The sequence below is a fragment of the Daucus carota genome, chromosome 1 (assembly GCF_001625215.2).
Source record: "Daucus carota subsp. sativus chromosome 1, DH1 v3.0, whole genome shotgun sequence".
NCBI lineage: Eukaryota > Viridiplantae > Streptophyta > Magnoliopsida > Apiales > Apiaceae > Daucus > Daucus carota.
In genome coordinates, this window is record NC_030381.2 from 36,729,564 (window position 1) to 36,741,566 (window position 12,003).

At 33.8% G+C, this 12,003-nt stretch overlaps 2 protein-coding genes across 4 annotated transcripts; both read left to right on the top strand.

The window, feature by feature from the left end:
• The first annotated feature begins 264 nt into the window (after positions 1-264).
• On the top strand, positions 265-3,564 carry LOC108206533 (FAD synthetase 2, chloroplastic). Its single transcript, XM_017376864.2, has 5 exons — positions 265-710; positions 1,566-1,618; positions 2,069-2,204; positions 2,711-2,886; positions 2,994-3,564. Exons 1-5 carry the CDS (start codon positions 457-459, stop codon positions 3,494-3,496), a joined length of 1,122 nt encoding a protein of 373 aa, XP_017232353.1. The 5' UTR covers positions 265-456; the 3' UTR covers positions 3,497-3,564.
• A 3,958-nt stretch (positions 3,565-7,522) lies between these two features.
• On the top strand, positions 7,523-11,301 carry LOC108209725 (uncharacterized). 3 transcript variants are annotated; one of them, XM_017380800.2, is made up of 6 exons: positions 7,523-7,724; positions 8,271-8,475; positions 8,917-9,796; positions 9,885-9,990; positions 10,365-10,570; positions 10,855-11,301. In XM_017380800.2, the coding sequence occupies exons 3-6, from the start codon at positions 9,045-9,047 to the stop codon at positions 11,126-11,128; spliced, it is 1,338 nt and encodes a 445-aa protein (XP_017236289.1). In that variant the 5' UTR covers positions 7,523-7,724; positions 8,271-8,475; positions 8,917-9,044; the 3' UTR covers positions 11,129-11,301. The 3 variants fall into 3 exon arrangements, with proteins under 3 accessions (XP_017236289.1, XP_017236282.1, XP_063938222.1); XM_017380793.2 differs by lacking the exon at positions 8,271-8,475; XM_064082152.1 differs by lacking the exons at positions 7,523-7,724; positions 8,271-8,475 and having other exon boundaries at positions 8,501-9,796.
• The last annotated feature ends 702 nt before the right edge of the window (positions 11,302-12,003 follow it).

Consider the following 12,003-nt stretch of genomic DNA (forward strand, 5'->3'; position numbering starts at 1 on the left):
ATATTATCATATATAATTATATTTTATCATAATATAGTTAATAATTTAATAAATTATAGAAAACTAATTTTTTAAAATGATATATAAATTGATTAAAATAATTAAATTAATTTTTTTTTATATTTCACCATAAAAAGTATTGCTAAAAAACTAAATTTCAAAGATTAACTATTAAAATAATCTTGAATCTTGATATAATTATATATTTTTTTAGGCCGGATTTAGGTATACTGCACCATCCCAAATCCGTCCCGAATTTCTCGGTTAAAAAATAAAAATCATTCTTCACAAAGTGACAAATCTGAACTTCAATTCATATTTTTTTGGGGTTTCAGTTCTTACGGATTTGGCCCGTATGCAGTTGGGTGCGTATGTAAAACTGTATCCAACTATATATAAACAGCATCTTGTATCTTCTTCTCTGCGTTTGGTAATTACAGTTGGAGCAAGAGAGCAATGTTATCTGGGCCGTCTCGCATGACCCACCATTTACAACACTGTAATCACTTTGGTCTTGGCTTTGGATTTATATATACTACTAATACTAATAAGCTCCATTTGAAACTACCCTTTAGCTCTATTTCTGAGAAGAAGAAGAAGTTGAATGAATTTTCTTCATCAAATCTTGATTCTAAAGCACCCCTTGTTGCTGATTGCATCAAACCTAATTCCCCATTTGCGCAAACTCCCATTCTTTCTCATTCTTTAAGGTATGTATTCATTTCTATAGACTGGTAACTTTTTTTTTGTTAAAGTTCCTCTCTTTATGATTGCAGCACTGTTATTCTAGTGAAATTTATGTTTGTATGTAATTTCTGTTATCTGTATATTGTTATTACTGTGTTTTGATTCGAATTAGGTTGGAAAAAATTGTTTAATTTAATGTCAGGATAATGAAGAAATTATGGATTGTGAGCTTTTTTTTTTTTTGGAAAGCATTGAAAGGAATGGTCGGTGCGTGACACGAATTAAGTGTAAATAATCAAATGGTTGAAGCAATGTGAGGATAGAAATATAGTGATCCAATCAAAGAATTACTACTGCCGTTGTAATATGTCAACTAGATGTTTCTTTTCCTAAAAATCTAATGGAATGTAAAGCATACAAAGGGGAAATTTTCAATAGTCAACAATGAGTTCTATCAGGGTCATAGCTTCTATTAGGTTCTTTAGTATGCAAGAATTACTTTACCTATTTGTTGAAATTTAACCCCTAACATAGCATGAAAAATCAGTGATACTCTACTAAATCTTCGTATTTCCTAAAACCAGAATTCTCCTTGCAAGTACAATAAAATTCCTTAGAATGAATACAACCAAGTATCTATCTTTGTTTTTGCTTGTGTAGCCCATTAATAATATTTGAATAATAGTTATTCACAGATGTGAAATAGCCCAAATAAGTTTGGTTTTGCTACCTGCTGCTTCGTGCAACATTGTATTAACTCATTTGATGAGTGGTAACACAAATTAATAACATTATAATTTGTATTATGTTCATCTGGCTGTCTTCTCGTGATAATGTGAGTGCTCTTGTATTTATCTTATTGTTTTCATTTTATGAAGTGAACAGGAGGATGACAGCGAGCCTCCATCTGAACGACTGTCAGAAGTGGAAGGTTTAATATTATGATACTACTATTTCTTTTTTTTTCATGTTAGTAATTTTTTCAGCTGATCAGAATGAAATCAATTTTATGTTATTACAAACTTGTTAATTCTGTGTATTGTTCATATTGCACACTGCATATTCAAGATGTTAATCGGGTGATTGGAATAGGGGGTAGCTCCTAACTGCATTAGTTATGTCGATTGAGTATGAAGCGATAAATGTATATATAGAAGACCTGGCTGCTATCTCATTAATCATGTCGATAAAGTGTTAAGAAATAAAGATAAAAATATATTCTGACTGCTATTTAGTGATTTTTATATTGTATTTAACATTGAAATATTTAAGTTATCATTAAGATTAGGTTCTAAATATCAGGCATGTTTGTATGTCTCTTTGATAATACATCTTATTTTAGTCTATATGTTTTAAGATTTATTGGTTATTGTTTTTCTAGGAGGTATGGTAGCTCTGGGAAAATTTGAAGCTCTTCACGTTGGTCATCGAGAACTTGCAATACAAGCAGCAAAGGTCGGAGTTCCATTTCTTCTATCATTTGTTGGAATGGCTGAAGTTTTAGGTTGGGAGCCTAGGTATGACTCTTCGCATGTCTTTTGTTAGAAAATCAGTAGCAAACATTGTATATGCTGGGGAAGTGACTTCTCTCAGAGATAAGCTATTTAACCACTTCAACCCCAAAAGAACAATAAGAACTGATAAGAAGTAATATTATGGGGAAACAATATATACAATGGTCTTGTATAGTGGGCCAATAATATATACAAGATCTGCCTACTGTACATCCAACAAGTTAATCTAAAATTCAAGTTTGCTTTATTATCTGCTCTTAATGATGATTTTTTTTTTTTGGTTATTAAGTATACTCCTTAATAATCTTGATTATAGATGTAAATTGCATGTAGTCTAATTCAGAAAAGTGTAGCACTTATATTCTCGTCATGCATTTATCTTAAATTTCATATAAGCGGTATAATTATCGGTGATGCTAATGTTTGTTCTTCAGTATCCGCAACTGATGTCTTTATGCCAAGGTGAATAGGGGTTTGTGAATTATTATAATGTTAATAACTTGTAACAGGGCTCCAATAGTTGCCAAATGTGATCGTAAGCGGATCCTTTCTTCATGGGCTCCATACTGTGGTGATGTCACCCCCACTGAGTTTGAGCTTGATTTTTCAAAAGTTCGATCTCTGACACCTCGTCAGTTTGTTGAAAAGTTATCAAAGAAACTCGGAGTATGTGGAGTTGTTGCAGGTGCATTAGAAGATTATTATTATTACTATTACTGTTGCTTTCAAGTTTATTGTCGTCATACTTGATCATTGAGTTATAATAGTGATATTGTTATTATGATTATCTAGGAAAAAACTACAGATTTGGTTACAGAGCTTCTGGTGATGCATCAGATCTGGTGAAATTGTGCGAGGAGTATGGCATGGAAGCTTACATAATAAACTCTGTCATGGACAAAAAACAAGATTCTAGAGCCATAAGTCTTGATAATCCAAAGGAGCAAGGACAAGTTTCATCTACCCGGGTACGTCATGCTCTTGACATGGGAGATATGAAATATGTCTCAGAGTTATTGGGTCGAAAACATCGTCTTATGTTGATGTGGAATGCTGGGGAAAAGTTTACTAGGGAAAATAATAGGATATCAGCTTCAAAGTCTTGCTTGTTAAATCTCCCACCAAAAGAGGGTCTGTATGAGAACTGCTCAGTTGTGATTGGTGACGAGAACTCTGTACCATGCAGAGTAAATATTGATACTACACATATTTATTTGGAGTTGGATGACATAGAAACATGTATTCATATATTATCTCAAGGCTTTCGGTTCTTGGGTATAGACTTTGTTGGCTAAAGTTTGTGATTTCTTAAGTATTTTTCCCTTTCAATTTTGTTCACTAAATTCTATGCTATATTTGCAAATTGTACACGTGTAACTACCAATATGGTTCTTCTTGTGCAGGAGCAATGGTCAGTTTATTGGTATTAGCTTCATACATTCAATGAAATGCGATGGTCGTATGCATATTTGACCTATTACTTTATAAATGTATAGATTTTATTGACATCGATGTAACTTGCTGAAACCAACAGATGGTACGTAATGTAAAATGTGAATGGTTTCTGACTGAGGGAACAGTGTGCGTTTGGTTGAAAATGCTCTTGTTAATTTTCTGGTTTCATTATGACAGGTTTATATTATGGTCACAATATAACTTTTGGGAATGATATGTAAACCAGAATCTTTACAATACTATTTCTGGTTACATAGTTCAAGGCATACCTTGAACTTGAAAACTCAACACGGTGCTGGATATTTTAAACTTCTAATTTCTGTTGGTTATCCACCATTGTGATAAATGTTGTATGAAATGGCTGTGCATCACTTGCTGTTTATTCATTTACATCAGGGTGTACTAGACTTGGCTTCCATTTTTACAAACTTCTCCTTGTTTCATTGTTTGTTACTGGCTGAGAACATATGTACTGAATTGCTGATGTCGTATATAGTTGCTTGTTATTGGGCTCATTTGCTATTTTCTCTTCTGTATTAGTTATCTACCTTGTAGGAATCAAGTTTTTCAAAGCCTTCACAAACTAATATTTAATTTTTGGCTAGAAATTGTTGCTCTGCACATTGCACTTTTCAGATCCATGGAAAAAGGATTGAAGTCTGCGCGGGAGCTAAAGGAGACAGACTTATTGTCAGCTAGATCACAGGTAATATTTATATACCACTGGAATTTGACATGTCAGATTTTCTTTGCAGCTGGCTCTTACTTGTGATTCTATTCTGTTTCATTTCTCCATGTTTAGCTTAATATTCTGGTATATATTAATTCTGTTAGTTTTTATTTCATTTTTCAATTTGAGTAGTGTTTACTAATTACAGCAAAAACATAAAGAATGTAGTAGACTGTATTCTGGCCGTAAGCTAAAGATCATTTGTAGCTTCTTGGGTCGATGTTCTGGCATGATGTTAAACTAGCAATACACTAGCTCGCAGTTCATATTTTTTTTCCAGTCTAAAGCTTGAGAGGTGGTTACCATAGTTTGTAATTGTATAATTATGTAGAGGAGCTCACACTAATGAGGGCACAGGAGTATATGCTTTTGGGTATTAGTTGTTACTACTTGATATTGTGTATACTGCTTATATACTTTCATGATATGCCAGGCTTGGCTGTTCAAATTTCATATGTAAAGTTTGTTGCTCCGGGACACTTTTTTCTCTGTATATGACAACAATAACAACCAACTCTTTGTTTTGCATCCCTTGATATGTTTGACAAGTTTCACAATTGTTCTATAAAATATGTATATAAACTTTGTTGCATCTATGGTCTAAAATTTTCTTTGCAAGCTGATTCTGGTCGGATACCGTCTGTTTGGTGATTTTGAGGAGGTTGCAGTTCTTGTTCTAGAATTATATCTCCGGAGTTCTGCTACATTTTGTATTTTGCAGCCTGCACAGGACCCTGCACTTCTTAGTTCTTACTCTGTAGTTATTCAAATTAAATTTGGGGATTTATATTATTCTAAATTTTATCTATTTATTTATTAGTACGGCTATCTTATAGTTTCTCTTTACTTAGTATCTTGCGCAAAGGTATTTGTGTATATGCATCCTCAATCATTAGCTTTTTGATGGAAACTTGCACTCAGTGGAGATCAAATGTAAGCCTGTAAAAGCGGTTGACAATTCGGATAATGCTTTTCAGTTAAGATTCAAAATCAATGGTCGGGTGATGCTGACTCCACTACAACGCCTTTCAAGACGAGGTTCAGCATTAGCGGTGCTGCTGATTTCGCTGCAATGTGGACGATATCGCATTGCAACTTAAATCAAGTCAGTGAGAGATGAACATGTGAGTGATAGCTAAGTATTCTGTGGCTAACAATGTTACAAGCACACAAAGTGATAAAATTTGTCTCCTCCTCACTGAACCTTGGCACTATTATGTGATTCTCACTGAACCTTGGCCTGTGGGGATACAAGCTATCCTATCCTCACTGAACCTTGGCACTATTATGTGATTCTGGAAATTTACAAGAAGTGATAAAATTTTCGAAATATATTTTTATAAAATTTATAATGATGAAAAATTATTATTGTGAGACCCGCCGTCCTGATAATCGTAATAAGAAGTGAGGAGAATGTATTGCGTAGAACGGGGAGAAGATGGCTTCAAAGTGATGGGTCGATGTTGACGAACAGAGTTAACAAGTTGTACAAGGGAAGGGAGGTTCAAATCTTCACCCCACACTTTCCAACACAATGCCTTTTCTTGTCATGGAGATGACATGACATAGATAAGGAATATCCCATTTAGGGGTCGTTTGGTTCCCACATTTCTGGTATGGGTTTTGTTCATTTCAAACCCATACCTGGTGTTTGGTTAGATTTTCTTTTCCTTCAAACCCATACCTCAAACCTATAAGGTATGAAATTTTCATATATAAGAGGTGGGTATGAAACATAGGTTTGAGGAATCAACTCTGTTTGTCTTATTTTTATTTATGTCATTAAATTCAAATTATTAGTACCACATGAAGTTGATGACTCATAGATATATAAAAAATCTATTTCAAGAATATTCTTAAATTAATTATAATTAATCACTTAAAAATATTTAAATTATATATGCTCATTCCAGCACCTAACCAAACACATGATATTAAAAATGATACCCCAACCCCATACCATCTCAACCCAATTCCTCATTCCAACCTCATACACTCTGTCCAACCAAACGACCCCTTAATATACTCTCTTTCTCTTCTTTCTTTTTTGGTGAAAAAGGAAGTATTGTACTCCCCCTTCATTTTAAATCACGTTGTTTTTTATAAATTTTATTTATTTAGGTGAGGGGGGAGCAGAAATGTCGTCTAAATCCTCCGGCAAGATAAGATTTTCTAATTCATCCGAAAGGTATATTCAATTAAAATTTTAAGATATTTTTTAATTCATAAACTTGGATATATTTAACTCAGATTTTATCAAATATATCAAAATACTGAGATATTCATAAATTATATTATAAAATCATATGATATTCAATTAGAATTTTAAATTAAATTAAATTTTTGATAATATTTAATTAGAATTGTTTAAGATCTATTAAAATTCGATAGTATTAAGATGTTGGTGGATTTTCTTGGGACATTATATAATGATTGATCTTGTGTGATTGTTCAGTTTATTTTGTACATTTTGAAGTTCAACATAATCCATAAAATATTGAGATATTATGTTTAAATCCTAAAAATTTACGACATTTTTATATGAAAAATGTGTAAAATCAAAATCAGACGCGACTTATTAAAATCTGTAAATAATAAAATCCGAGTTATAAGACCCTAAATTTCTTTTCTTACTTATTTATGTGTTTATGTTGTAAAAAGGTCGTTGGTCGTGATTATAATTATATTCATTATTAATGCGCTAAATATCAAGATATGAAAAACTAATCTCAAATGTCATTTATTAACAGTGTATCGTGTAACATTTTGAATACGTCTATAGTTGTGTTAGAGTTAAAAGAATAGAACGCTAATCTATGTAGCGTTATGTTAGATTAATCCTAAACGTTAGATTAATCATAACAGAACGTAATATCACGTAGCTTTTTATTAGGATTAAAATAATACAATGCTAAAAACTGATATTTGACTCTATCATTGTGAACATTATTTCCGGATTTTGTGAGATATGAGCCTATTTCTCAGTTAAAACCAAATAAAAACTCAAAATAGTGAAAAAAGAACGTGGGCATTGACTGTCTGGCTAGAACGTTGACACTTTGACACTGTGAATATTCTTGGTATCCTCTTGACAATCTCTTTTTTATACCCAAAAAAGCGAGATATATACACACAGATACACATATACATACATACAAATCACGCGTCACAAAACCCTCTTGTTCTGTTCCAACTATATAGGCAACCGCATATCTAGATACATTCACACATACACATTCACCCTTTCTCTTACAATACACACACAAACACATATCTTGTAAACTATATTCGTGTATTACAACAACAAACAAGACATTCATTCAATCCACTCCATCTTGGTATGCTCTCCATTCTCTCATTTCTATTCTCATGTTCAATCTATATATGCTTTTATTGTTACTTTCTTTTTGGTTGAATGTGTTTATCTGTTTGTGTTTTTTTGTAAAGATTCAATTTTTAGGCTTATTTTGATCTGGGTTTTTTTGGGTTTTGCATTTTTCATTCAAAGATCCGAGCTTTATTCCCCAACTTTTAGTTTTTGCCACAATTTGTATTTGTGTTTTAGGGCTTTATTAGTAGAGTGATTGGGATTATGTATGTAGTTTTCATTAGTTTTGACTACTTTGTTGGACTATATAATTGTGGTGTTGAATGAATCAAATTATGTTTGAATGCTTCTGTGTTTGAAGATGAAACTTTTGTATTATAATTTATGAATAAATACAAGCTGTTAATTATATTTGTCTCCTGAGAAATAAGTACCTCTTTGTGTTGCTTTCTAGAATTTACTTTTGGAGTCAGCAGTAATTCGTAAAAAAGAGAATTTAAGTTTGGACGGTTGTTATCGTATATTTTTACCTAAAAAAATTGTGCTTTTCAATAAGGTCTGGCGAGGCTGTTCAAAATGATAGCTGTTTTGAAAGAAGGCTAACCAACTTGTCACATGAATGGCCCAAAGAAAGTGGGAAAGAATATTATTATTGACAAGTGGGAAGTCAATAATCAAACACATGTTGCGTTGTGATTGGCATTTCTTGCAGCTCCATAGGCTTTATCTTAACATGGCATTGCTTCTTTAGCTTATTTGAAGTAATTATTCCTGGCCAAGTATTTTTTAAATCTGAAGTTAAAATATTACTTTTACTCTTTTAGAATTAAATGTTTCTAAATAATCTTCTTTAGGACTGTCAATCCGAAGTACATCGACAAACTCAGCTCCTACATTCTTGTGGGGTGTGTTTGGGGATCAAATTTGGCCGGCTACTAATGGTTTTATATATTCACTTTTGCTGTGCTGTCAATGCTGTGTCAACAGGCTAATTTTTTTGGAAGCAAATATAATATACACCCGCACCATGTATGACATAACAAGGCATGCTTATTGGAATGTCAGATTCCAACATTAGTTTTTTTTCCTTCTCATTTTGCTTATTTTCATTTCCACATTTCTTTGAACATCTGTTGGATATACATAAGGCTATTAAGCATTGGCCTCACAAATAATTATCCATTTCCATTTTGCTCCTGCAGGTTATTCATTCTCAATCAAGGTTTTGGCTTTGTGATTGTACTAATCAGAGTTTGAAGTTGCGAGTGGCTATTACCATTACCATACATAACTTTATATGGTATAAGAGACTGTCAGCTTGTTTTCTATTATGGGTTCTTTAGCGGGAAGCCTTCAAAGACCATTCCTTGCAGCCTCTGCTGTTGCGGTAGCTTCTGTTTCTACTGATCTTCATGACAAATTTATGCCATCAAAGTTATCAGATACTGATTCTTCTTTGGAACAATCAACTTCTACCTCACAACTGTCTATTGAAACAAATCCTTCAAGGGTATCTCAATTGTCTATTTCCAAGCTGTCTGATTTATCTTTTGTAGCCAGGATTAGGGTGCCTGTTCCTTATGTAAGATGCCCTGTTCCTGTTACGAGTCAGGGTTCTGTCTCAAACTCTCTATTCTCTTCTGCCATCTCTTCTCCTGTCCTTTTGAATTTATATAGCTCTGCAGAGTTGGCCAGTGCTAAGCCAACTGCATATACACCTATTCTCCCTGTACCGCCCTTATCTGAAGACGTTTTGTATAAATGGCATTTGCCCCAACGTAATACCATTGATACAGCTGATAATTCTGATTGTTCATTGGCCAAGTCTAGGACAGTAGTAGTTTTGCTCGGATGGTTAGGTGCAAAACAGAAACATATGAGGAAATATGCAGAATATTATACTTCAAGAGGATTTCATGTAATTACCTTTACCTTCCCCATGTCTGAGATTTTAAGCTATCAGGCTGGCTGGAAAGCTGAAGAGCATGTAGATTTGCTAGTCAATCATCTTTCTGATTGGCTGGAAGAAGAGCATGGAAACAATCTTGTGTTTCACACTTTCAGTAACACAGGGTGGTTAACGTAAGCTTTCCCTCTTTTAACTTCTTTAACAGGTTCTTGACTTTGCCCAAATATCCTTCATGATAATCATAATAATTTTTTTTCACAGATATGGAGCTATTTTGGAAAAATTTCAGCAGGAGGATGATGGCTTAATAGAGAGAATTAAAGGATGTATTGTTGATTCAGCTCCTGTAGCAGCCCCTGATCCACAGGTAGAACCTACTTGCTCATATATGTCATACTTGTTTGCAAAATGTTTAATGAGCTTTAGAAGCTTACATCCACTTGGCCATATCCTGTGCTTTTTGCAACGACTTCAACTGTATTTGGTTTGTAGTATTGTTTTAGTATCTAGACACTTGCATTCCAGGTCCCGTTAAACATGAACTACTGTTTCACTTGTCAAAAAACAAAGGTCTAAGTAACCATGTGGTTCTGCCATTGATATTGAAATTTTAATTTTGACTAGTTGAGGTTTCCTCAATGATTTTAATCAATTCCAGGAAGCTTACTGTAGTTAGGTTTCTATTATAGACTCTCATTTACTTATGCTGAACCTTTTTAACTGAATACCTTCTCTCCTTAGGTATGGGCTGCAGGATTCTCTGCTGCTATTTTGAAAAAGCAAAGTGTTGCAACAAAACAAGACACTGAAGCAAATAGAAGAAATCTTGAAGTTTCAGGTAATAACAATGTGTCTGAGGAAGTCAAGCCGGCATTTATGGAAGCAGCTTTGCAAGTCGTATTAGAGAGAGTTTTTGAGGTGGTTTTGAAACTTCCTGCCGTGGATGGGTAAGACTTTCTAATTCATGCTCAACTTAGTAGTTGTCACATTTTGGATTAAGCAATTTAGAAGATTTTATCAAAAAACAAGTTTAATTTTATTTCTGACTTAAATTGGGCCCGATGGTGGGTTTCGTGGAACACCCAAGTTGGTTGCATTTAGACAGGGACGTATTTAGGATTTGAATTTGGGATAGGCACATTGTCAGTTTGTCATATAGGATTTGACCTGGATTGTCATATATCTTCCCTCTCCCAGGTTGTACTAACGGGTTATTTCTTGTTTTCAACAGGAGGCTGTCTTCTTTAATGGGTCAATTGAAGTCCAGACAACCAAGCTGCCCGCAGTTATACATCTACAGCTCTGCGGACAAAGTCATTCCTGCCGAATATGTCGAGTCTTTCATAACCGAGCAGCAAAGGATAGGACATCAAGTCCGGTCTTGCAACTTCATATCCACGCCACATGTTGATCATCTTCGAAATGATCCAGAGCTGTACACATCTCAACTCACCCAATTTTTGGAGGATTGCATGCTCTGTTGCAAACAAGATCCCAACCCCTAAGCTATTATAGATTTTTTTAAAAAAATTATTATTTAGAGGTTTTGCATTCTAAAGCCAAAACCATAGTTTAACACCTCCTTTTTCTTTCCTTCTCACTCATCATTAACAGTTACAATACTGTCCTTTGCAAGATAAAGATATACAAATACATGACCAAATGGTCTTTTACTCAATTTTGAATCATTTTACATTACAATCAGGGGAAATGAGAAGCGAACCCAAGTTGCTAGTTGTGAATGATATGTCTCAATTAGGTTGGTACAATATTTCAAGATCTTCATTTTGACATGTTTTATCAAGTATTTGCAACATACAAGTGTGCGTGCATATTCTCATATTACGAATATGCAGATGGCAAAAGATCAGGCAGGTCTGGAAGATGGGTCCAGCCAGGAACCCTTAACCAACGGCCAGGATTTTTGGGGTCTTTTTCTACTTTTGTTTTAATCGTGGTCGCTGGATATTCATCCAACGGTCAGGAAGTTGAATGTCGGTTAATAGATTTGGCATACCTGGACCCCCGGGAAGATATAGGACATACCAGTCATACTAATATACATGGAGCAGAAAAAAAATATGCTGAACGTGAAAAATTTTACGACTCCTGGAAGATATAGAACATATCAGTCATATTAATATACATCGAGCAGGAAAAAATATGCTGAACGTGAAAAATTCTAAAATGAGATAATTTTCGCCGAATGATACTAAATCCCAGAATGAGATAATTTTTCGTTGAATGATATTGTGCATTCATGTCTTGCATATAAATCAAAAAATCATTTTAGGATGAGATAATATTCGCCGAATGATACTTAATCCCAGAATGAGACAATTTTTGGGTGAATAATTCTGTGTATTCGTGTCTTGCATAT

What these genes read in the sequence shown, in the direction of transcription:
- LOC108206533 (XM_017376864.2), top strand. Translation starts at nt 457, where the DNA reads ATGTTATCTGGGCCGTCTCGCATGACCCACCATTTACAACACTGTAAT. An exon ending in ATTCTTTCTCATTCTTTAAG is followed by an intron (nt 711 to 1,565) that starts GTATGTATTCAT and finishes CATTTTATGAAG; the next exon opens with TGAACAGGAGGATGACAGCG. An exon ending in AGTATGTGGAGTTGTTGCAG is followed by an intron (nt 2,887 to 2,993) that starts GTGCATTAGAAG and finishes ATGATTATCTAG; the next exon opens with GAAAAAACTACAGATTTGGT.
- LOC108209725 (XM_017380800.2), top strand. Translation starts at nt 9,045, where the DNA reads ATGGGTTCTTTAGCGGGAAGCCTTCAAAGACCATTCCTTGCAGCCTCT. An exon ending in TAGCAGCCCCTGATCCACAG is followed by an intron (nt 9,991 to 10,364) that starts GTAGAACCTACT and finishes TTCTCTCCTTAG; the next exon opens with GTATGGGCTGCAGGATTCTC. An exon ending in AAACTTCCTGCCGTGGATGG is followed by an intron (nt 10,571 to 10,854) that starts GTAAGACTTTCT and finishes TGTTTTCAACAG; the next exon opens with GAGGCTGTCTTCTTTAATGG.